General features: G+C 56.9%; 2 protein-coding genes and 1 long non-coding RNA gene across 3 annotated transcripts; 1 reads left to right on the top strand and 2 right to left on the bottom strand.

The window, feature by feature from the left end:
* Positions 1-1441: 1441 nt before the first annotated feature.
* On the bottom strand, positions 1442-5575 carry HOXC9 (homeobox C9). Its single transcript, XM_043564152.1, has 2 exons — positions 4101-5575; positions 1442-2368 (listed from the first exon to the last, which is right to left on the bottom strand). Exons 1-2 carry the CDS (start codon positions 4636-4638, stop codon positions 2124-2126), a joined length of 783 nt encoding a protein of 260 aa, XP_043420087.1. The 5' UTR covers positions 4639-5575; the 3' UTR covers positions 1442-2123.
* LOC122473510 lies at positions 5029-5812 on the top strand. The gene is made up of 2 exons (XR_006294680.1): positions 5029-5141; positions 5573-5812. It is a non-coding gene; the product is annotated as an uncharacterized LOC122473510 (long non-coding RNA).
* Positions 5813-14666: 8854 nt separating this feature from the next.
* On the bottom strand, positions 14667-20472 carry HOXC10 (homeobox C10). The gene is made up of 2 exons (XM_043564147.1): positions 18962-20472; positions 14667-15796 (listed from the first exon to the last, which is right to left on the bottom strand). Exons 1-2 carry the CDS (start codon positions 19710-19712, stop codon positions 15519-15521), a joined length of 1029 nt encoding a protein of 342 aa, XP_043420082.1. The 5' UTR covers positions 19713-20472; the 3' UTR covers positions 14667-15518.
* Positions 20473-20780: the final 308 nt, after the last annotated feature.

Genomic DNA, 20780 nt, shown 5'->3' with positions numbered 1-20780 from the left:
AGAGGGTGCTTCAGCCACTGGGAAAACCAGCGTTTGCGACTTTTGATGGCTCCCCTCAAAATATCACCCAAACAAAATGTTTGTGCCTTCCCACCTTCCTCCAGCCCCCCAAACTGGCGTGCTGGACGGAAGGAGGGGGTAGGAGATTCAAATGATGGGGAAGGGGCTGGTCCCTACAAGTGCCTCACCAATCCTGTTAGACGATGCGATGGAGGAAGCGACGGAAGGACTGGGATCCCCAATTATTTTCTTTTACGGTGGTATTCCCCAAGTATTCAGAACAACACCCTGCACCCTCACCAGAATGGGCAGCCTGAGATATTAAAGGGCTATATTTCAAGCAGTCTGAGTTTAATAGTTTCCAGATTGGGGGATTTCCGAGAAAGGGGGCGCCGGGCCGAAGCATACCCAGCAGCTTGTGTCTGCTTCTGATTAGCAGATGAAAACTGCCGGTTCTGGGGAAGGCGCTCTGGGGTGCAGTGCAACTGACCAGCCCCTTCGGGCTGTTACACACGTATGGCCGCCTACCCTTGCGCCTGCGGTCCCACCACCACCAGGGAACACCCCACTCCTGGCTAATCCCTGACCAACTTCCTTGGGCCTTGGCCACGTCATCTCCCAGAAATGCTGCAGCCACTCAGCATAAGCCTGTTACCCCAAACCAACGTTCAAACTAAACACCAGAGAGAGATTGAGAAGAAAAGAGAACTAGGAGAGGGAGAGAGAGAGAAGCTGAGAATGCACTGACAAGTTGAAAGTGGATCTAAATCTGATTGTATTGGTTTTGCCATCTTTCTCCTTCCTCCCTCCCTTCCTTTCTTCCTTTTTTCCTCCCTACTTCCTCCCTCTCTCCCTCTCTCCTTCCCTCTTCTGTTTCTCTCTCTCTCTCTCTCTCTCTTTCCCTTTTTTCACTCGCAACGCATTCCCCAGTGCCTCTTCTGCTCCCTGAGGCCTGCTCAGCCTTCTTCCTCACCGCTCACCGCACACCCTCCCTCCCTCCCAGCCATCCCTCGAAGCACCAATGCAGACAGGCAAGAATCCAGCCCGGGCCCTCACCCAGCACCCAACTTTCATCTTCACCTATCTCTTCCCTCCGATCTCGTGTACTCATAAATTATTACAATTAATTACAGCCAGGGAAAACCATTCATGCCATGCCCCCACCCCCCACCCCTGGACTCCGACGAGGAGCTACCAGGAAACTCACAAGGCAGCCAGCCGGGGCAGGCACGAGCTGGGCTCGGGCCTCAGCAGCCCCCACCCCACCCCTGGAGTCTTCACGCCCACCCCACCCTGCCTGGAGAGCAATGGCAGGCACTTGCCCTTCCGAGGTAGAGGGAGCCCCTTCCCTGGCTCCGGCTTCCCCCAAAGGATCTGAGCACTTGCCTCCTCCACGACAGCAGCCTGGGAGCCACAGGGAGGAGAAATAACGAGAACTGGATGCGGTTGGGTTTCTGGTTTTTTAAGTGACTTCGATATATTAACACAGAGCTGTTCTACCATAACAAACAGAAGCACGTTACAGGACGGACGCTGGGGATCAGAAGAAACACTGCTATGTACACACCCGAGGCGCCGGCCTGCGCCGCCGGACCCAGCCTGCGGCACGGTCCGGGCCCTCGCCCCTCAGCTCCTGGGCTGGGAATTGTTATTGTGTATGTGTGTGTGTCTTTTTTTTTTTTTTTTGTACAAAATCTGCACGCAGAGCACCCCAGGCCTGGGGAGGGATGGCCCGGACCACATATGATACAGAAAAAAAAAATAGAAATATAGCGATTCAAGTACTGGCTTCTCTGAAGAAAGGAGGGGAAAAAAATCACATTTGTGTGTGTCATTTATTTCAGTTGCGCTGGGAGAAGAGAACGCGGTTTCTCTCCCCGCCTCCTCCTCCTCGCTGGGTAGAACTAACTCTAAAACACCAATTTCTCAACACTGAACCCTCCCAAATCGCAAGAGTTTTCCTTTTCCCCTTCCTTTTTTTTGTCTCTTTTTAAGCTGATGGGCTTTTCTCTATCTTGCTCTTTCCTTTTCTTTTCGTGCTCTCTCCCGCCTGGGTTGGGGTATTTTTGTGGGGTTTTTTGTTTTTCCCTTGGCTGTGCCGAGGCAGCAGGCTGGGGCAGGGTTTAGGATTGCTCCTTGTCGGTTTTCTCTTTATTCATCTTTTTCATCTTCATCCTCCGGTTCTGAAACCAGATTTTGACCTGCCGCTCGGTGAGGTTGAGAACCCGGGCCACCTCGTACCGACGGTCCCTGGTTAAATACATATTGAAGAGAAACTCCTTCTCCAGTTCCAGCGTCTGGTACTTGGTGTAGGGGCAGCGCTTCTTCCTCGTGGAGCGGGCGTGGATCCAGTTGGCCACGGGGTTGCCTGGAGGGCCAAACACAGGCAGGGGTCAGCGGAGCCCCTTTCTAGCTCAGGACCCCTGCCACCCTACCCCTAGGCTTAGCCAGGCTCCCCAAACGCAATGATTGAACCTGAATTTGGACACGTTTGGTTTTTGGAATTTTCTCCCTGACTCCTTTTGCGTTCTGCCCTCTCCCCATCTTCCCCCTCTTCGGTTTCTAGCACCTAAAACTATAGGAAATCAAAGCTATCAAAGCCCCTACAGTCTGGTCCTCAGCTTCAAGAGTAGTAATTCGAGAATATGCTCATAAAAAGTCCAAATTCCCAACTGTTTCATAGGCCCATAAACGCTTCTCTCTCTTGTTTTTTATTTTTATAGCGAGGTCTCTCTCCTCCCCACTTCCCTCCTCCTCTGCCCCCTCCCACCCTCCCAGCCCACGACCAAGTCCTGAAATTTCAGCAGTTCTGTTTCCTGACCCTGAGAGTCCCTAAGCCCCTCACCACCCTCTTCAGCGCCCATCTCTGCTCTCGGAGTTCAACCCTGCTGAGGCGAATTCTCAGAGTGATGCTGGAATGGGGAGAGCCTTTCTCCTCTCCCCAGAGAGCTGCTGGCCTTGGGACAGGCTCCCCTATATCTTAGCTTCCCTGTTTGGCTTCCAGTGCCCCCCTCCTGCCAGCCCCAGGACAGGCTCTGCAGGAGCCAAGCCTCCAATTTCAGGTTTATGGGAGTAGCTGAGGGCAAGGAGGGAAGCCTTCAGAGGGGTATAATTAGGCCCTGGCCCCTTATGGGGCTGGAGGAAAGGATTTCCTGCAGCCCCCTCCTGGGACTCCCCCAGACACTTCCTCACACCCAGGGGCTGCACCCCCTCCCCTGCTGTTTCTCCTTCTTTCCCCTTTTTCTGGCCCAGCAGCTCCCACCTGCCCCCCCCCACCCCCACACACCTACCCCTGCCCTTCTCTGCAATACTCAGAAGGCTCCAGTCTCCTTGATGGGGAGTGTGTGTATGTGTGTGTGTATAATTCTCTAATCTGGGGAGATGCCCCCCCCATTCCTCATCCCTGAGCCCGGTTTTCAACCCTCTTTCCTGCAGACCCTCAGAAGAGGGCTCTCAAGTTTAAGGAGACTGGGACCCCACTTCTCTTCCCCAACTCTGTAAGTCCTGATTTCTCCAAGTTCCCAGGCTGTGAAATCCCCCAGACCCCTCACCTAGTGCTCCTGGGTATATAAGAAGTCCATGCACCTTCTCTTTAAGGAATTCCTCCTGGGGTGAGACTCCCCATGCTGGCTGGGAGGTAGGGGTGATTTTTCTCCCTGGGGTATTTCCTCTCTGTCCCCAGTGTCCTCCTCATCTCCCCCCCCACTCCAGTCCCACCTCAAACCATAAAATGAACCTCAACCCTACCCCATCCCCTGGCCCTGTCTGCATTTCTTCGAAAGTAGCAACTGAGCCAAAAAGCCTGGGCTGGGGGTGTGTGTCTGTGTGTGTGTGTGGGGGGGTCTCTCATCAAAGCCAGCTCCAGGGAGAGGAGCCCCCCTCAGCCCTCTCCCAACCTGGCTCCCTGGGCTCCCTTCTCAGACCTTCCTGCCCCTGAAAGCTCCCCAAGGTAATTCGCTTTTATTGAGTCCTCGCCCCCTCGCCCTCGCCCCTCTCCCGCGCTCCCTGCGCCGCTCCGAGGGGCTGTAATCCGGCTCCCCCCCGCCCGGCCTCCCCTCCCCTCCCGCGCTGGTTGTAAAGGAAAATTGCTCCCAACTTACTGGGGTCCAGGTCGGCCTTCTCCTCTTTGTGCTTGCTGCCGGCGAGTGCGTCCGCCTCGGGCGAGGGCAGTGTCTGCGGGGCGCGGTCGCGCAGCTCCCCGGGCGAGCCGTACATGTAGTCCGGGTAGCTGCGGCCGTCGCCCGGGCCGCAGTCGGCGCGGCGTCCGGGGTAGGCGTCCGGCTTGAGGGCGTAGTGACGGCCCCCGGCCGGGAAGCTGGGGAAGGAGACGGCGCCGGACAGCGGCTCGAGCCAAGTCCGCATGTAGCGCGTGTCGGCGCCGAGGTGGGGCTGGGGGCCGTACGGGTGGTATACCACGGACGACTGCGAGGGCACGGGCGCCCACGACGTGCTGAACACTGCCGGCTTGGGCGCGAAGCTACAGGACGGAAAATCGCTACAGTCCGGCACCAAACCGCTGGGTCTGGCGGCGGCGGGGTGAGCCCCCGTGGCCGGAAACCTGGACGCTAGGAGGTCTTCATTGTCGTGAGAGATGAGCGAGTCCACGTAATAGTTACTGATGGGCCCCGTCGCCGACATCGTAACAGGGTTTTACATACATAAGATTATTGTATGAACTGTATATGTACTTTTTATCTGCTCACAGAACAATCAAGGCAGGTAATTATTTTTCCAGCCTTTTCCCCGCAGCTCATTGGCTCCCCGGCCCCCACGTGATCGTATTTACCCAAAAATACGGCGCGGATCAATGCGCAGGGGCTTTTTTTTTTTCCTTGCTTTTTTTTTTTTTTTTTTTTCCCTTCTCCCACCCCCTTCTCTCTGCTGATCCCCGCGACCTGCGTTTTCCTGGGGGTCCGGAACTCTGGACCCAAAGCGTCGGCCACCCCCTCAGGACAACTGGTATCTCATCAGAGCACTCTCTTGCCCATGTCCACCCATAAGCAGATGGCCTCCCGCACCCCCCCCCCACCCTGGAGGATTTCTTAATGGGGTGAAAATGCCAGTCCCCGAAGCCAGGGCTCCCGGACCCCCAGGGCCGAGCTGGGCGCGGGAGCCCCGCAGGGGCGGAGAGGCCGGCTGAGGTAGGTGGAGGAACTATTTCTTGACGTAATCCGTCTCTGTCGCCCCGACGCTCCCGCAGTCTCTGAGCGAGCCGAGATCAGCGATTGTCAGTTCGGAACGTGGCTTTTAAAAATGCGTTTTTAAATAGTGTGTATGTATGTATTTCTTTCAGGAGCAGCAGCAGCGAGGGAGGGAGGGTGGGAGGGGACTGGGGAGGCTGGGGTGGAGGGAGGGAAGGAGGGAAAGGGGAGCGTCCTTCTGCCACTGGCCAACTCAGCCCCCCAAATCTGGGGTAGGGCAGCTTGGGGAAGGTGGTCCGCCTGTGGGAGGGGTAGGACCTCGGGACCTCATACACCTTTATCCTCAGAAGTCCTCTCTTTGCTTTGGCACAGATATGCAAGCTCCTTTATTTTAAATTTATTGTCTCTGTCTATTTATCTTTCTTTGCCAGCTTGAAGAAGTGGAGGAGAGATCAGCACAAGTTAAGTGGGGCGTCCCCATCCCGTCTTCCTGCTCACCCTCCTTTGCCCCCAACTCCATCTCTGCGACACCCTGCCCCCCCAAAAGAAGTCACTCCAGGGCTCTGTCTGCAGAGAGCCAGGGTGAGTGCGGGCAAGGCGAGAGAGAGCGACCTCGGTCGTGGGCAAGTAGCTTGTTTTTACGTCCTTCAATAAAATTTTTATGAGGATCATTTGATTGTTCATAAATGTGTCTTTCATTAAATAAAATTGTAGGCTGTTTTTGGAACGGGAAAAAAGCAACGGAGGGATGGGAGAGAGCAGTTTCTTTGGGGTCGGACGCAGGGATTCCGGAGGGGGCAGTGTGATTGTAGGGAAGATCAGACAACTTGGATTCCTCCCCCCAATAAGTTGGTTGCTACCTTCCTCCTTGAATTTGGGGTCTGTTGCCCAGCCCTCTGCTTTCCATCAGACTGCCCCATGGTGGTTTAGTAAAGGTGGGCTTTAAGCTGGCAGGGAATTCTCAGTGTGGGTGCAAGAGAGGGGGCAGGGAGGTTGGCTGGGGGTAGGGAGAAGGGCAGGTGATGTCCCCAGGGACACAATGCACCCTAGGTATGGCAGAGGGAGTTTGAAGGAGGGGTGCAATTTCAGGGTCAGAAAAGAAGGGTCCCAGTTTGTGCTATGGGAGATAGGCAGGAGCTGAGGCTCAGACGCAGGTTCTGAGGCAGCAGAAGGACAAGGATTCCCAGACATGAGACGCCTGCCCTTCTTTCCCACTCCTGTCCCCAGGAGGGGACCAAACGCCAGGGGTGGGGGTGGAGGATGGTTTTCTCCTGCATCTCTGTCGACCTGTCTCCTCTAGGGTGGAGAAGGGCTAGAGAGAGGTGTCCCAGAGAGTGTAGCATGCATGTTGGGGGGGGGAGGAAAGTTGAGGGGGGAAGGGGAGATCTACAGCCTGCAGCACTGACCCCAGCTTTCCAGGCCCCCTCCCCAGTCCCTGCTCCTCCCCCTCTCCGGTTCTTTCCTTTTCGGTCTAGCGGGGCTGAGATTTCGACTCAAGGGGGGTGTGTGAGAAGTGCCTGGCTGGGGATAGACAACCCGGGGCCTCAGCCTCTTCGCCCTCAGCTCTGATTGTCTTCCCCTCCCCCGGGCTGGACTGGTGTGGGAAATCCAAATTACAGCAAGAAACAGAATATCTCTTTGGCCTTGATGGAGTCGGGTTAGCTGTCAATCAAAATTTCTCCCTCACTAGTTCAAGGAAAAGACAGGAGGTTCCCTCCCGTCCCCCTGCCGAGGCTTTCTCCAAATCCCCAGCACCGTCAGCACCTCCCCCAGCCCTGGCGGCTGGGGACCCTGCCTGGCTCTTGGGCGGCTGCTGGCAGCAATGAGCAGAGACGCGTAGCCTTCAGCGGGCCCGGGGGCCAGACAGAGACCTAGAGGACATCAGGGGACAGAGCCTGAGAGAGACTGAGCCTGAGACATAACAACTGAAACGCGGCGCCAGGCCCATGGAGAGGAAGGAAGGAGGGAAAGAGAAGAAAACGGAGGGCTGGGATAAAAAGAAAAGGAGAGGGGAGAATTAAAGGAAAGAGGGGGGGCAAGATGAAAAGAGATGGGAGAGCAGGGAGAGGAAGGCATGCGGGGAGTGTGAGGGAGGAAGGGCGGCGATAGGCAGGCAGGACGGGGCAGGGCGCGAGCTGGGAGCAGCCGTGGCATTGTGCAGTCCGCTTGCTTGCCGGGCCTTTGCCGCGGGACCCGGCTCAGGGCGCGGCGGCCACTTCTGTCCGGACACAAAGGAGAAAGAGGCCTCCTCTCTGGCCCCTCCCGGGCGACCTGCTGGGGTGGGTACACTAGGCCTCCGGGGGATGTGGAACCCCGTCTCAGCCCAGGCAGCCACCCAGGCGGCTGGGGGCTGAGCCACGCTCTAGCCAAGGAGCTAAGAAGACATGATGAAGGAGAAGGTCTCCAGCCCTGCTCCTCCTTTTTCGTCTTCGCCAGGCAACAGGGCCCATCTGCCCCAACCTCAGGTCTCCTAGAAGAAAGGCGCCCCGAAAGACCGTCTTCCATGGGCCTCTACTATTTGGGAGAGCCCTTCAGACAGAGTGGCTGGAAGCAGATGCCCCTTTCTCTCCTACCCCCTTTGGCCACTGCCTTCTTTTCAACTCTTGAGCTGCCTGCCCACCCGGCTTGCCCACCCAGCAGAGGCGACAGCAGCGGGGCAGCCGGGATCCCAAGGCCCAGGCTCCCTGCTGCCGTCAAATTCCCCGTGAAACTGAGGGGAGATTGTCGCCTTCGTTTGAGAGCGTGAACTCAGACCCTCCCCACTCAGGCACAGACACAGCTGTGGATCAGGAAGCAGGCCTCGCCCACAGCCCCCTCCCCACCAATGCCCCGCTTTGCCTAGGCCTTGCAGAGAGCAGCAGCCATGAGGAGGGGGCTGAAAGAGCCTGGGAGTCCCTGAGTTCACCAGGCCGAGGCCCCTCGGGCTCCACAGCTGCATGTGGGCTGTACCCCCTAGTCTCTGCATTTGGAGGTGGGATGGCAGGCAGGTCAGGGCCCTGAAGCAGAACTTCAGGCTCCCCCCACACCCCCCCAAAGCCAGGCCTATAGATGTGGGGGCACAAAGGATGTGGGGGCACCAGTAAGGAATCGCTCGTCTTTCCAGGATCACCTACTCCTTCTGAATCTCCTGCCAGATTCCCAGACTCCCTCTTACCCCCACCACTCCCTTCAATTTTCCTCAGCACCGATGGGGCAAACCCGAGGGACTGGAGGACACTGGGAGTCCCTGTTGGGGAGGGGGGGAAACCCCAGCTTTAGCTGGCACTTCTGCATCCGCTCTGGTGCTTAGAGCTTGCCTCCGACCCCAAAAGATTACACTAGGCACAGGAGAGCCCCCTAAGGGGGAGGGGCACCTTTACTCCATCACCTCAGACCTGCACAGCTGCGACCACAACCAAGCTAGCACCACCGTGGGAAGGACAGACAGACAGACAGACGGACAGGTTAGCGTCATCCCCTCCCCTTGCTCTGCGCCTCCCTCTCAGTGATTTAAATTCCCTCCGGTTCAATCCACACCGTCAAGTTCGGATTAAATTTAAAACAGGCTTTTCTCCCGGTCCGCAGCCGCCGCAGGCAGGGAGCCCGCTCCCCGGCTCGTCAGCACCCGCCCGCCCGCGCGGAGGAGGCCGTGCTCCATTTGCTTTCATTTTCCTTCTCCCCCTGAAATGGGCTCGTTTCACCTCTCCGCTGCCCTCTCCCCCTCCCCGCCCCCTCCCCGGTTCCCCTCTTCTTTCCCCCCTTCTCGTTCCTGGTCCCTCTTTGTTGGGAAAAACACACCCACACACAACTCCTCCTGGCTAAGGCCTGCGCTGGAAGCAGAAACTGAATTCTCCTGGCCCGCCGCGAGGAGACCGCGTCCTGCCCCCACCCCAGGTGGGTATCTGGGATCCCTACAAGCCAGGAGTCAGGCCCCTAAGCCCAGCAGGAGTGAAACCCCTAGGGCCTGTGAACGTGGCCCTCTCAACGCCACGGCCTGCATTCCCGCCGGCCCCCTGCCCGCCCTGCCGCCCCGCAGCAAACGGGGCTGTTTCCGGCTCCCCCAACCCGGTCTGGTTTCCCAGCCTGGGGAGTGGCTGAAGGAGGAGCGGCCCCAGAACCAGGGGTGCTCTCTGCCCGAAGCCCCCATGGCTCTGGGCGCCTTGTTACCTGATCTTTGTGTGATGTGTGTGTCGCAAGGAAATTTGCAGTGACTTTGGAGCCCAGACTGAGGAAGCGGAGGTGGCGAAAGGAGAGACAATACGGGCCCGAAGTACAATTAAGGGGCCAGAGCCGCTAGTCTCTCCCCCGCCCTCCCTGCCAGACTAGGAGCTGTCTGGCCTCAAACCTCAGGGCAACCCGCGAACCTGGAGCCGGAAACTCAGCCCGTGCCGGAGGGAACCAGAGGATCCGGCATCCAGAACGTTGGAGGAGAGCTCCCTTCCAACTTGGGGGCGCAGCAACCAGCCCTGCTGTGTTGCGGCGAATCCAATGAATGAAAGTGCACATTCCGACGAAAATTCCCGGTTTTTTCAGCTTTTGGAAGGAGAGCCTAGGGTCTGGGACGTCTCAGACAGACAGACAGACAGACAGGCAAACCGCATCTCCGGAGGCAGACTCACAACATGAGTGTGAGCCTAAAATCAAATGCAGGTTCAACATTCCCGAGGCCTCTCTGCCAGGCCGGGCAGGCGCCGATCTCCCTACCTTCTCTCCCCTCCAGGGCGTTGGGCAGAGACCCGGAAGACTCCGTCCCTCTGGCTTGGTCCAATCCCGCCTCGGGAAGCGCCTTCGTTACCTGCTCCTCGGCTCCCCACGGCCACAGATGCAGGGCAGCCGCCTCCCGCCGGGGGAGGGAAGCCCCGGCCACCGCAGCCGCCGCTGCCCGCCCTCCTTCCCTCCCTCCCTCTTTCTCGCCCTCCCTCCCTCTCTCCCTCCCTCGCGCGCTGCCGCTCGCGGGGCCCTCCCGCGGGCAACCTGTTCTGGACCAAATCCAGGTATCTCCGAAAGAGAGAGAGAGAGAGAGAGAGAAGGACCTCTTACGTGGAAAAGAAAGAAAGAAAGACCCTTAACCGCGTTTATTTTCCAAGCTCTGACCACTGGCCGGCCTCTGTTCAGACGCCCTGGACACGGCCCTGTAGCAGCAGAGGTGTGCGGGGCCTGCTGCCTCGCCCACGCTGACCGCCGCGCCCCTCGCACAGCGCGCTCTACACTCTGGGCCGCCGCCCCCCGGCAGCCCAAACACCAAACAGACCTCAAGGTCCTTCCTACAGACTCAACATCCGGTCGCCCGCCTCGAGGCTGGCCTCCGCCCGCCCCGGAGCCCGCTCTGCTCCGTCTGCGGCCAAAGTCCACACACAATCCACCTTGCCCGTGCTCTCGCGCCGGGCCCGGACGCCCCTCCTGGCCGAGGCGCCCGCCGGGCCACACTCGGCCCACGGTCCTGCCCGGGACTGCAAACCTCGTCCCCTGCACGGGACCCACACAAAGCCCAGTGCCCTGACGCTCCCACCCGCAGCCCCCAGTCCCCAGCCGCTGCTACCCTTCACCTGTTCCCGAGAAAGGCTGCGTCTCCGAGCCGGGGCAAAGCCGTGGGCCTGGGCGGAGGGTGCCGGGGGAACCGGGGAGCCGAGGTCCCAGGGAGGCTACAGAAGATCTGCCGGGCTAAGCCGGAGCCCCCGCAGCCCACGAGATTATCTCAGAGACCAAAGCTCTCCTTGGCGAGCTCTTGCCTTTTCCTCCGTCTCCCGCAAGTCTTAAACACTCACACGCCGAGAGTTCAGCTCTATAAATCCTGCTCCTCTTTCCCATATCATAATTAAAAAAAACCAGTAGGGGAGGTTTTAACTTTTATTGCGATTTCTGGAGTTGGGCTGCGGAGCATATATTAAGTTTACGCTTATGCGCTCTCGGCGGGGAGGGTCCTTTAAGAAATAAAAATCCATCTTAATATCCGCAGACGAGAGAGATAATTTTTTCCCTCCTCTTCACGCTGTTTCTTCTGAAGACTCCCTTCCAGCGAAGCGAATAAATAATCACCATCGCCTTAGCCATAATCTACAGTCCCAGGGCCCCGGGGTGGACTCTGGCCACCAGCCTGGCCCTCACCTTGGCGGGATGAGAACTCACCCCATTTCCCAGGATTTGGGGAGGGGGGCACCCCAGACTCGTGGCTCTGTGGCCACCCCCCATCAAGCCCACCAGCTCTGAAACGGAAATGGGGGCAGAGAGAGACTCAAAGAGCAAAAGTCGTTCATTGGTGAATTTCGGCCCATGAGGGACGCTCTCCCCAAGCCAGGCACTCCTGAGCACCCCGCCCCTGCCTGGGACTCCCTTCACTCCAACTGGCCCTGTGATTCTGACAGCTTGAAAACTCAGAGACTGCTAAGGGCTCCCAAACCAGGGGAGCCCCTGCCTGCCTCGCACCAGCTGGCCTTCCTCTCTGAAAACCTCCCTATTTCCCCGGGAGCCATAGAGAGATTTGAGCGTTTTCCTTCAAGGGAAGAGATTCTTTTCCCCCACAAAGGGCTGGGGGACAGACGGAAAGACAGACTAACAAATTCAGCTAGGGAGAAGAAAGGCTCTATTCCATTTTCTCCTCTAGCCTCCCTGGGGTCAAAAGAAATCTCTTTGTATAAGAAAGACAGAAAAATACGTGAAGTATTCACGTAAAAAATAGACGTGGGATTTGAGAGAGCCTGGAGGAGCCAGAGATACAGAAACAGAGACTCACACTCATACAGGGTTAGAAATATCCCCCCAGCAGACCACTGTGAGAATATAGAACTCCAGGTATATATTTTGTTACAGGGACACAATTGTGTTCCCGTCTCCAAGTTGAGAATGTGTTAATAACCATACTATTTCCAAAGTAAGAGAACCAACAGCCTGTCCTCCTCCTTTTGGCTTTCTCTTTCCCAATCTCTCTGAGAGCAGGGGTGTATCTCCCCATTCTCCCTGACACCCCCCCATTTTTTCTCTGCAGGCAGAGAAGCCTTTTTGGGGAGCCTTCTCTCTAGCCACCAGGGCCAGGATTGAGGAACCAGATGGAGAAAGGAGGGGAAGAAGCTTTGCAAAGTTTCACATTGCTCAGATTCTCCTTTACTCCATTATCCTCCCCTCCTCCCCCTGGCATCAGCCAACAACCTTCCCAACAATATGGTAATGGTGGGCGCTGGCAGCCTCCGTTCACCCAGACATTTCCACACAGCGCAAAGACAAGCAGCTGCCTGACAGCCACAGACACAACAGACCCAGGCCTGTGGGCCACAGACAGCAAGACAGAGACTAGAGCCAGGTTCCTGTCCTGATGTTTCCCAGTAGGGCGTGTGGGGGGGGGGTTCTACTTGGACTTGATGGCTTCCCTGTAACCTACTAATACTCTAAATATGCCCTTTCTCATTGGGGATGGAACTATAGAAGGGGAAGGGGGGGTGGCTGAGCTGGCGCTCAGAGTTCCCCAACTCTTGGGACTCCCCCCCACCCCATTCACCCCACTTTTCTAAGGGGAAGCTCCAGCCCCAGCCAACTGGAGGCAGATTTTTGTCTTTGGAGGTGGCAGGTGAGAGAAACTGGCCCTTCCAGAGACTCCCTTCTCTTTCTGTGCTCTCTTCTCTTCTACTGATCCTGCCCCACCCAGCTACCCAACTGAGCTGGCCCACCAGGCCACCTCTTACTCAAATTCCTGAATTTCCTTGGAATTGGCTAGACTTTCTTTGTCTGTCTCCATCAGCTGGGCCCAGGAAACAATAGCTGCAGGAAAAAACTCCTCTCCCTCACTCACAGGGATTGGGACAGGCTGAGGAGTGGACAGTATAAAACGGGGCTCTCCAGACTTGTCCTGCGGCCCCACTCACAGCTTGCCCTCATCAGTCTGTGCCCATTTGCCCTATCTGGGAGGGGGCTGTGGGGCAGTCCCACTGGGGAGGGAAGGAGCCGGGTAGGTGGGTTGGGGCCCTCGACGAAAACCGACTGATGTAACTCAGGCAGTTTCTTGTTGCCGAGTTCAAAACTCAATCCCAACAACATGAAACTACCTAAGCCACAGATCAGCTGAGCGAGCAGGGCGGGAGATTCGGCTTTGCATCTATCGGGAGGAGAAGGGAAGGGGGTTGGGGAAGGAAGAAATTCAGCCCCGTCCCCCTTTCCGCCCCCACAACCTCCCTAAGGACTAGAGACTAGACTTTGGGTGGCTGGGTGGGTAGGGGGTCTGACTGCCCTCATCAGCCTCTGGTCTAAGCAAATTGCTCAGGGAAACTCTGGTGAAATGGGACCTCCAGCCGCCAACCCCCCCCCCCGCCCCGCCCCCAGCACCGCAGTGGAGCTATTCCCCTGCCTCTGGCTCTGGCCCTGGGGGAGGCTGGAGGGTCCTTCCACTCTTGAGCTGGGTCCCCTGTCTTGTCCATCTGGCTCTCCTGTGCTCTCCTCCTGGAATCCCTCCGATCCTCTCCCTCTCTCAGCTCTGCTTTGCTTCCCTGCATCTATGGGTGGCCGAACCAAGGCGCCTGTGCTCCAGAGCCTCTTCCAATCAGGCCACTTGCCTGGCAAAGCCCCACGGCCAGGGAGCGTGGGGACCGAGAGCCTGAATAAGGCTCACATCCAAACCAGCAGAAAGCAGGAAACCCAAGCTTCAAGCTCCAGCCCTTTCTAGCCCACTCTCCCCCTGCTTCCCCCAGCAGACGACCAGACTGAGCAACATCTAGACCCATGTGTCGACCTCAAGGCGACCCTAAGTGCCCGTGTAGCGAAAGAAGCCAAAAACCACCAATTCACCCCTTTAACAGCCGAACCCCAAGGCAGCGGGGTCGGGGAGGGGAGGAGAGGGAGCTCCCGGCCACTGCCCTCCACTGCGAGCGGCCACAAGGCAAGCCTGGGTTCTCAGCAAGCTCAGATGCCCGAAACACCTTCCTCCCTGTTGTGCCCGCGGCACGGCCGGGCACCTGGGGACGCCGCTAGTCCCCACTCCGCCGCCAAGAGAAGAACAAGAAACCGCTTCTCTTACCTTGTCGCCGCCTCCTCCTCCTGCCTCTGCCCGAGCTTCTGCTGCTGCTGTCGAGGGGGGGGGGGGTGGCTGAGCTCCTCGTCCCCCTCCGGCGGTTAAGTTTATTCCTCTCCTTGGATAGGTGGGGGGCTCTTGGGGTTCCCCCAGCAGCGGTGGGGTGTGCCTGGCCCAGCACCCCAGGCAATCAGATCCGTCTGCTCCTCAAGATTGCAGTTTGCTCTCTGCCTCTTTCCCTCCTCCAGTCACCTTTAAATGCATCTTTTACTGCAGCACCACATTATATTTGCAGATCATAAAATCCACCTCTCGCGCGCACCAAGACCGTCCTGACATTACTGTTTTATGACCTTGACTTATTGTGGTCACCTGGATAATATTTAAATCAACGTTATGGTCTCTCACTTACATTAAACCCGCCAAGAGACATTCTAGAAAGGCTCTAGGAGATGAGTCAAACACAAAACACACACATCCACACACTCAGCCTCGTTGGGGGGGGGGTGTTGCTAAAAAAAACATTTAAAAACAAAAAACCACCCATTTGAGGATTACGATTCTGGAAATTTATTAGGATTTTCTTCTCCATTAAGGAAGCTACATGCAAAAGATACAACATACAGAATATCTTTAAATAACACAACTCCCAGACAGGGACAGGGCGATATTTGGGAGGGGGGGGGAATTCTGTCTTTGCTTCACTATGTTCTATTTTAAATTAAAAAAAATTTTTTTTTTATTCCTCTGGATGGAATTTCTGAGATGTCAGTGGCGGGGGGATGTGGGGGTGCTGGGAGGATTGGGAGAAAAGCAGAAAGCAGTACAAATACGAGACTTCAAGCAGATTCTCAGAGCAACCAGGAGGTAAAGACACGGAGAGGGTTTGCTGGAGGCGCTGGGCGCTACGACAAACACACAAAACACTAGCCGAACTTTCCAAAACGTCTATTATCCTAAGGAGGAAATGCAGCAAGGAAGGAGCGATTCTGACTGTGCTCTGCGAGATTACAGACCTTCTCTGGTTGATTTTTTTCCCCTCTTTTCCCCCCTATGATCGGGTGGATTCGACCTTAACTTTGCATGGAGGACAGGATGGTGTGTGTGAGTGCGTGGGTGAGTGAGGGGTTGACACACACACCAGCCACACTCCCACCCTTGTCTATGCGGGCACACCACACCCCACACCCCGGCACCCCATTTCTCATGCTTTAGGTGGATGCATCTTCGCAGCACGAACCATAGGTCCCTTGGAAGGAGAGTCTGAGGTCTTTGCCTTTTTTTGCAGGCGCGTTGCATTTATACTCAGGGAGGGAAAAAAAAAATATACCACCAGGCACAAAGGGAGGAGGGGCGGGGAAAGGAAGGAGCGGGGAGAGGGGGGAGGGGGAGGGGAGGCCGCGCGCTCAGGTGAAATTAAAATTGGAGGTCAGTTCCCGGATCCGATTCTCTCGGTTCATTTTCTTGAGTTTCATTCTGCGATTTTGAAACCAGATTTTGACTTGTCTGTCTGTAAGGTTAATGGTCTTGCTAATCTCCAGGCGGCGCTCTCGCGTCAAATACATATTGAACAGAAATTCTTTCTCCAATTCCAGCGTCTGGTGTTTAGTATAGGGGCACCTCTTCTTCCTTCCGCTCTTTGCTGTCAGCCAATTTCCTGTGGTGTTTTCTGCCTTTATCTCCTCTGTTAAAAATAACATTATTTACATAAGTATCCCTTGAAGAGGCAAACCCTCGCTGCTGCCAGCCAGCTGTGGGGGCGGCTGAGGGAGCACAGGGGGGCTGCTTTCACCCCACAGGCCTGACTGGTGGGGTCCTCTTGGGCTCAGGGCTCTTAGAATTTCTTTGGGGTCCTGACTTACGTGGGGGGAAAGACAGACAGTTCTCGCCTCCAAAGCATTTATTAATTAAATTACCCCAATCCACCTTGACCTAGTAGATTCTGAGTACTCCCACTCTCCCTCAGCTTCCTGACCCTGGCACGCGCTCTCAACCTCACCAGGCCCTCCCTCCTCTGTGTTTCATTCCAGTTCTGGAAAAATCCAACTAGAAGGAAAAGCGCCTCCCAGGCCTAATACGGGGTTGCAGAGTCCCCCCTGCTGCCTAGAGCAATTCCCAGAGAGCTTTGACCCCTTTCAACTCAGTGGAGGGATGTTGTCGCCTTAGGCTCTGTGGCCAGAGGCCACCGCAGCTGTCCCTGCACCAGACCCCCAGCCCTTGTTCCCACCTGAAGTGCCACAGAGCAACTCTGCCCCTTTCAATCTCCCGTTGCCAGCTCTTCCTCTCCTGGCCATTTCCCCCAGGTGTGAGTAGCTGAAGCAGGGTTGCTGGTGCAGGCAGCAGAGGTCAGGGGCAACAGCTCTGGGGCGTGCTGAGGGGTCCTCAGACAACTGCCCTAGCCATGGGACCTAAGGTCAAGGGAGAGAGATATCCTGAGGAAATGCAGCCTCCTGGAAATCTCCACCTAGTCTACAGAGATATGTATGCCTGTACGTACATGTGTATTCCTGTAGAGATGCACACTGTCACACATATGTACACACATAGGCACACACGTGTCTATTTATATAAGGAGACGCTATAGACATAGTGTGTGTTTCTCATTATCTTATTGACAACTTCTCTCCTTGGTACACATGTTGGCTGGAATGGACCAGCCTTGCTCCTCAAGCAGCAGAAGAGACCTTGGCCATCTTTTCTAGGGAAAAAAACCCCAGAGTCCAGACACTCAAGAAGGGCACCCAGCAAAGGACTCTGCTGATGGCTCTGTGCTCTATCTCCCCGCTTTGCCAAATGAAACTGCCAGATTCCTCGCTCTTATCTTCCTGGGGAGCGGGACGGGGCCCTGGGGGAATCAAGAGGCACACACACACACACACACAAAAGCAAACTTGAGGCTATAGTTTAAGACATGTGAATGTCCTTAATTCCGCTCCGGCCTCTGCACCTGCAGCCTCTTGCCAAATTGTTTCGAGGCTCTCCGCATCTAACTCTGTTCTATTTATTTTCTTATTGGGGTTGTTGGGTTTGGGGGGGGGAAGGGAGAAATTACAAATGAGGAAGTCTGGCCAAAAGCCCTCTTGGCTGTGGCCTGGTTGAGACACCATATGGGGGAGGGTGGTGAAAGCAAGAAAGGCAGAGGCAAAGTGCAGAGTTAGAGGGATTATTTGGGGTGGAGGGGCTTAGGTTGTTGTGGACAGGGGAGGAGAGGAAGGGTTGCCTACCCCAACGGGGGCAGTCCCAGTTAGGAGGTAGACTTGTTAACCTTGACTTTGCTTTTGGTGGGGGGTTAGGAGGCAGGTTTTCCCATCCTAAAATCGTGTCCCAACAAAGCTCAGAGCCTGGGGAAGGGGCACAAAATTAAACTTTCACGCTGCACATGTGCCACAGGGAAGCCTCCGTGGGTGTGTGTACCTCACTCCTGCAGCCTCATGAACACACCCGTGCTCATCTTTTGGCTGAGGAGACACCCAAGAGGGCACAGCTCTACCCTTGCCCGCCAAAACAGCGTGTGTGCGTGTGTGCGTGTTTGAGAGGGAGCGGGCATGCGTGAGTGTGCGCGAAGCCTGAGAGAGGCGTGTGTGTGAGTGTGACACAGGTCGCCGCCAGGCATGCGTGTGCGCTGCATCCATATACAAAGCGCCACAAGATCCAGGCCGCCCCCAGTCTGCTCAGCTCTCTCTCAGTATTCCATCTCCCCCTACACCCAAAGAGCCCCATTTATATACAGCCTCCAGTAGCCAGTGCCATGGGAAACAGGTTTATTCCTCTCCTCCCAGTTGGGCCTTTTCTGATGTTTTTTGTTTCAACTTTTCAGGGAAAGTCGGTCCCCTCAGGTTCCCTCCGCTGCTCCCATTTCCCCCACATTCTTTCTCCAGGTGTCAGAGAAAGGTCCTGGAGGCCCCCAGTTCCTGCAGCAGAAATGAATCTTGAACCCTGAGCTTGAACTCTGGATAGGCTTTCTCTCTCCAACCCAAATCACGATGAAATCCAACTAAAGCAACATTCCCTTTCAGGAGAAGACCGCTTGCCACGCACACAGAAATTTTCCAACCACTCATTTGTAAGCTGCTTTTGGAAGACAACGAAAAAAAAAATTTTTTTTTTGAAATTTAAGTAGAGAAAGAAAAAGGAAAAAAAATTAACAGGGGAGACAAAAAAGAACTTACAACATCCCAAATGCCCTGTTCCAACGCCATCCCCAAGCCAGGCGTTTGGGGGAGGGAGGGAGGGACGTGGCGGTCAGCCCTTCACCTCCACCTCTTTCTGCCCCAGCCCCTCCGCCTGAGGCCCCCCCAGCTGAGCCCAAACCGCAGGAGCCCAAACCACAAGCACAAATCAGACTCACAAACAACAAATCGCGCTTCGAAGGAAACAATTTTCAACTGGGAAAACGCAGGAAAGCGAAATCCCCCTTCTCCTAAGCCTTCCCTAGTCCCTGGCCCAAGATCGCCATTTTAAGCTTTTTGCCAGCTTCTGACCCGTATGGGGGACATCAGCCCCCCCAGTCACCACCGCAAAGCAAGCAAACCCAAGCCAGCACGCGCCCGGGAGCCGTCATCAGCCCTGGGCAGCACAAGGCGCCTGCAGGCTGCCCGCGGTGCGCACCACTCCCGGGTCTCGGCGCCCACGGCCGCTGCCGGCCCGGCCCCTCCACTCTGCCGCTTACCTTCCTTAGCCAAATGACGCGCCACCAGCCTGGCGCTCAGCAGACACGAGTCGCAAGCCGGGATCGCATTCCCGGGACCGTCCAGGGCCTCCTCGGCCCAACCCTCCCCTTGCCCCCGCCCCAGCCACGAAGACCAAGTGCCCGAGCGTCCCAGCCGGGCCGCGGCCCAGGCGGCCTTACCTTTCGCTTCGTTATCCGAGGTGTCTGGGCTGGAGTCCGCGGTTTTGGCCCGCTCCTTTTCGCTCTCCAAGGGGCTGCCTTTTGGGCCCGCCAGGCTCTGCTCGGTCTTGATCTCATTGGGGCTAGGGGTCTGGCTGTCGGACTTGGGGGTCTCAGGGAAACTCACTTTGCCCCCGAGCTGGGGCGACTCCAGATGTTCGGCGCGCGGGTTGAGACTGGCCCGCTGCTCAAAAGGGGCTTCGAAGTCGTTGGCCCCGGCACAGTGGGGCGGCTTGTCCAGCGCGGAGTAGCTCGGGCTGGCGCGGTAGTAGCTGGGCACGGGTACCTCGTGCTCCCCGAGGCAGGACTCCTGCAGGGGGTGGGAGTAGAGAGCTGCCTCGGGGCCACTTTTCGCCCGCTTCTCTGCGCTGTACATGCAGCAGACATTCTCCTCCTTGACACTAGGTGGGTAGGAGCAGGAGGACAGCGGCCTGCCAACAGGTTGTTCCAGGCGGTAGGTGGCTTTGGGGTCGCCCCAGGAGTCCAGCTGCGAGAGGTAGGACGGGTAGGTGTTGAGGGCGAGGTTGGGGCTGCTGCCCTCGTCCCTCTTGGAGAGCGAGGGCGCGAGCCCGCAGCCCCTCATCACCCCGCAGTTGAAGTCACTCCCAGATTGCATATACATGCCTGCGCTCCGGCTATAGCGCTCTCCTCCGCCGGGCGCAGCCAAGGGCTCAGCGTACGAGTTCGGAGTTACATTGCGAGGGCATGTCATTTTCAGAGAGAGGGGTTTTTAAGGAGCAATACTACAGCGGAGGAGCTGACATCTTTTTTTTTCCCCATCCGGGAGGGGGGGCGGTTGGAGGGGCGGGAGGGAAAAGAACGGGAGGGGGGGGAAATATCAGCTCCATAATTATCCGCGCATTCAGTCCTCACCATGTGACGGCTAGACCAATGGGATTTGAAAATGGCCTTGATGATTCAGACGGCCGTGACGTCAGCGGGGTCAAGTTGTCGGCAGGCGGAGCGCGCAGCGTGGAGTAACAGCGCCACCTAGCAGCCGCCTCGGGGTAGGGGCGCCGGAGCCCTTCCCCGCGAACAAAGGAAGCGCCCCGGGGGCGGCAGGGGCAGGAGAGGAGTGGAGGAAGGTGGGAGGGGGGGTTCTAGGAAGAATGGGGTTTGTTTACCCGGGAACAAGCCTGTAACTCTTGGGGAAAGTGGGGCGGAGAGGGGGGAAATGCAGGAGAGAGGGAGAGATCAAGGCATCTCGGGGCTCAAAACAGTCAAATTCAAATTAAAAGGTCAAGACACGATTCAGGTACTTCTTCCCTTCGCTTCACCTCTTCTTTTCCTCTCCTGGCCTCTGGGCCCCGCTTCTTCCCTTGGGATGGGTGTGGGGTGAACTTGGTGGGGAGGGCTCCAGTGGGCAGAGAAAGGGAGAAAAAGTTAAGGAATCCCAAACAGAACTAAACTTCCTGCTCTCCCGCGTCCCGGTTCGCCGGGCTTGGCCCGGGAGCTCAGTTCCCGGACCTCTCCGCTCATGGAAGCTGGTTGAGTTCTAAGTGCCCCGTGGGGCTTGACGGAGGAACCTCCCGTGTCTGGAGTGGACCAAGGAGGGGGTCACCATCACTTCAGGACTGCTCCAGGAGGGTAAAGGAGGTTTCCAGTGGATCTAGGGGTCGGGGGAGGAGGAAGCCGAAGACCAGAGGCACCGGCTCCCCGACCCCAGGAGCGCAGCCGGGCCTTTGCAGGGTGGGCGGCTCCTGGGTCACCATCTCAGGGGCTGGAAGGCTTTGGCCTTGGAGTCGGTTCGGCTGCTTTGCTGCAGGCCTTGGCGGCCCTC

Source organism: Prionailurus bengalensis, chromosome B4 (genome assembly GCF_016509475.1).
Source record: "Prionailurus bengalensis isolate Pbe53 chromosome B4, Fcat_Pben_1.1_paternal_pri, whole genome shotgun sequence".
NCBI lineage: Eukaryota > Metazoa > Chordata > Mammalia > Carnivora > Felidae > Prionailurus > Prionailurus bengalensis.
Note: the sequence above shows the minus strand (reverse complement) of the source record. Positions and strands in the feature narration are given on the sequence as shown.

What these genes read in the sequence shown, in the direction of transcription:
- HOXC9 (XM_043564152.1), bottom strand. Translation starts at nt 4,638, where the DNA reads ATGTCGGCGACGGGGCCCATCAGTAACTATTACGTGGACTCGCTCATC. An exon ending in GAAGGCCGACCTGGACCCCA is followed by an intron (nt 2,369 to 4,100) that starts GTAAGTTGGGAG and finishes TTGGCCCTCCAG; the next exon opens with GCAACCCCGTGGCCAACTGG.
- HOXC10 (XM_043564147.1), bottom strand. Translation starts at nt 19,712, where the DNA reads ATGACATGCCCTCGCAATGTAACTCCGAACTCGTACGCTGAGCCCTTG. An exon ending in CTCGGATAACGAAGCGAAAG is followed by an intron (nt 15,797 to 18,961) that starts GTAAGGCCGCCT and finishes TATTTTTAACAG; the next exon opens with AGGAGATAAAGGCAGAAAAC.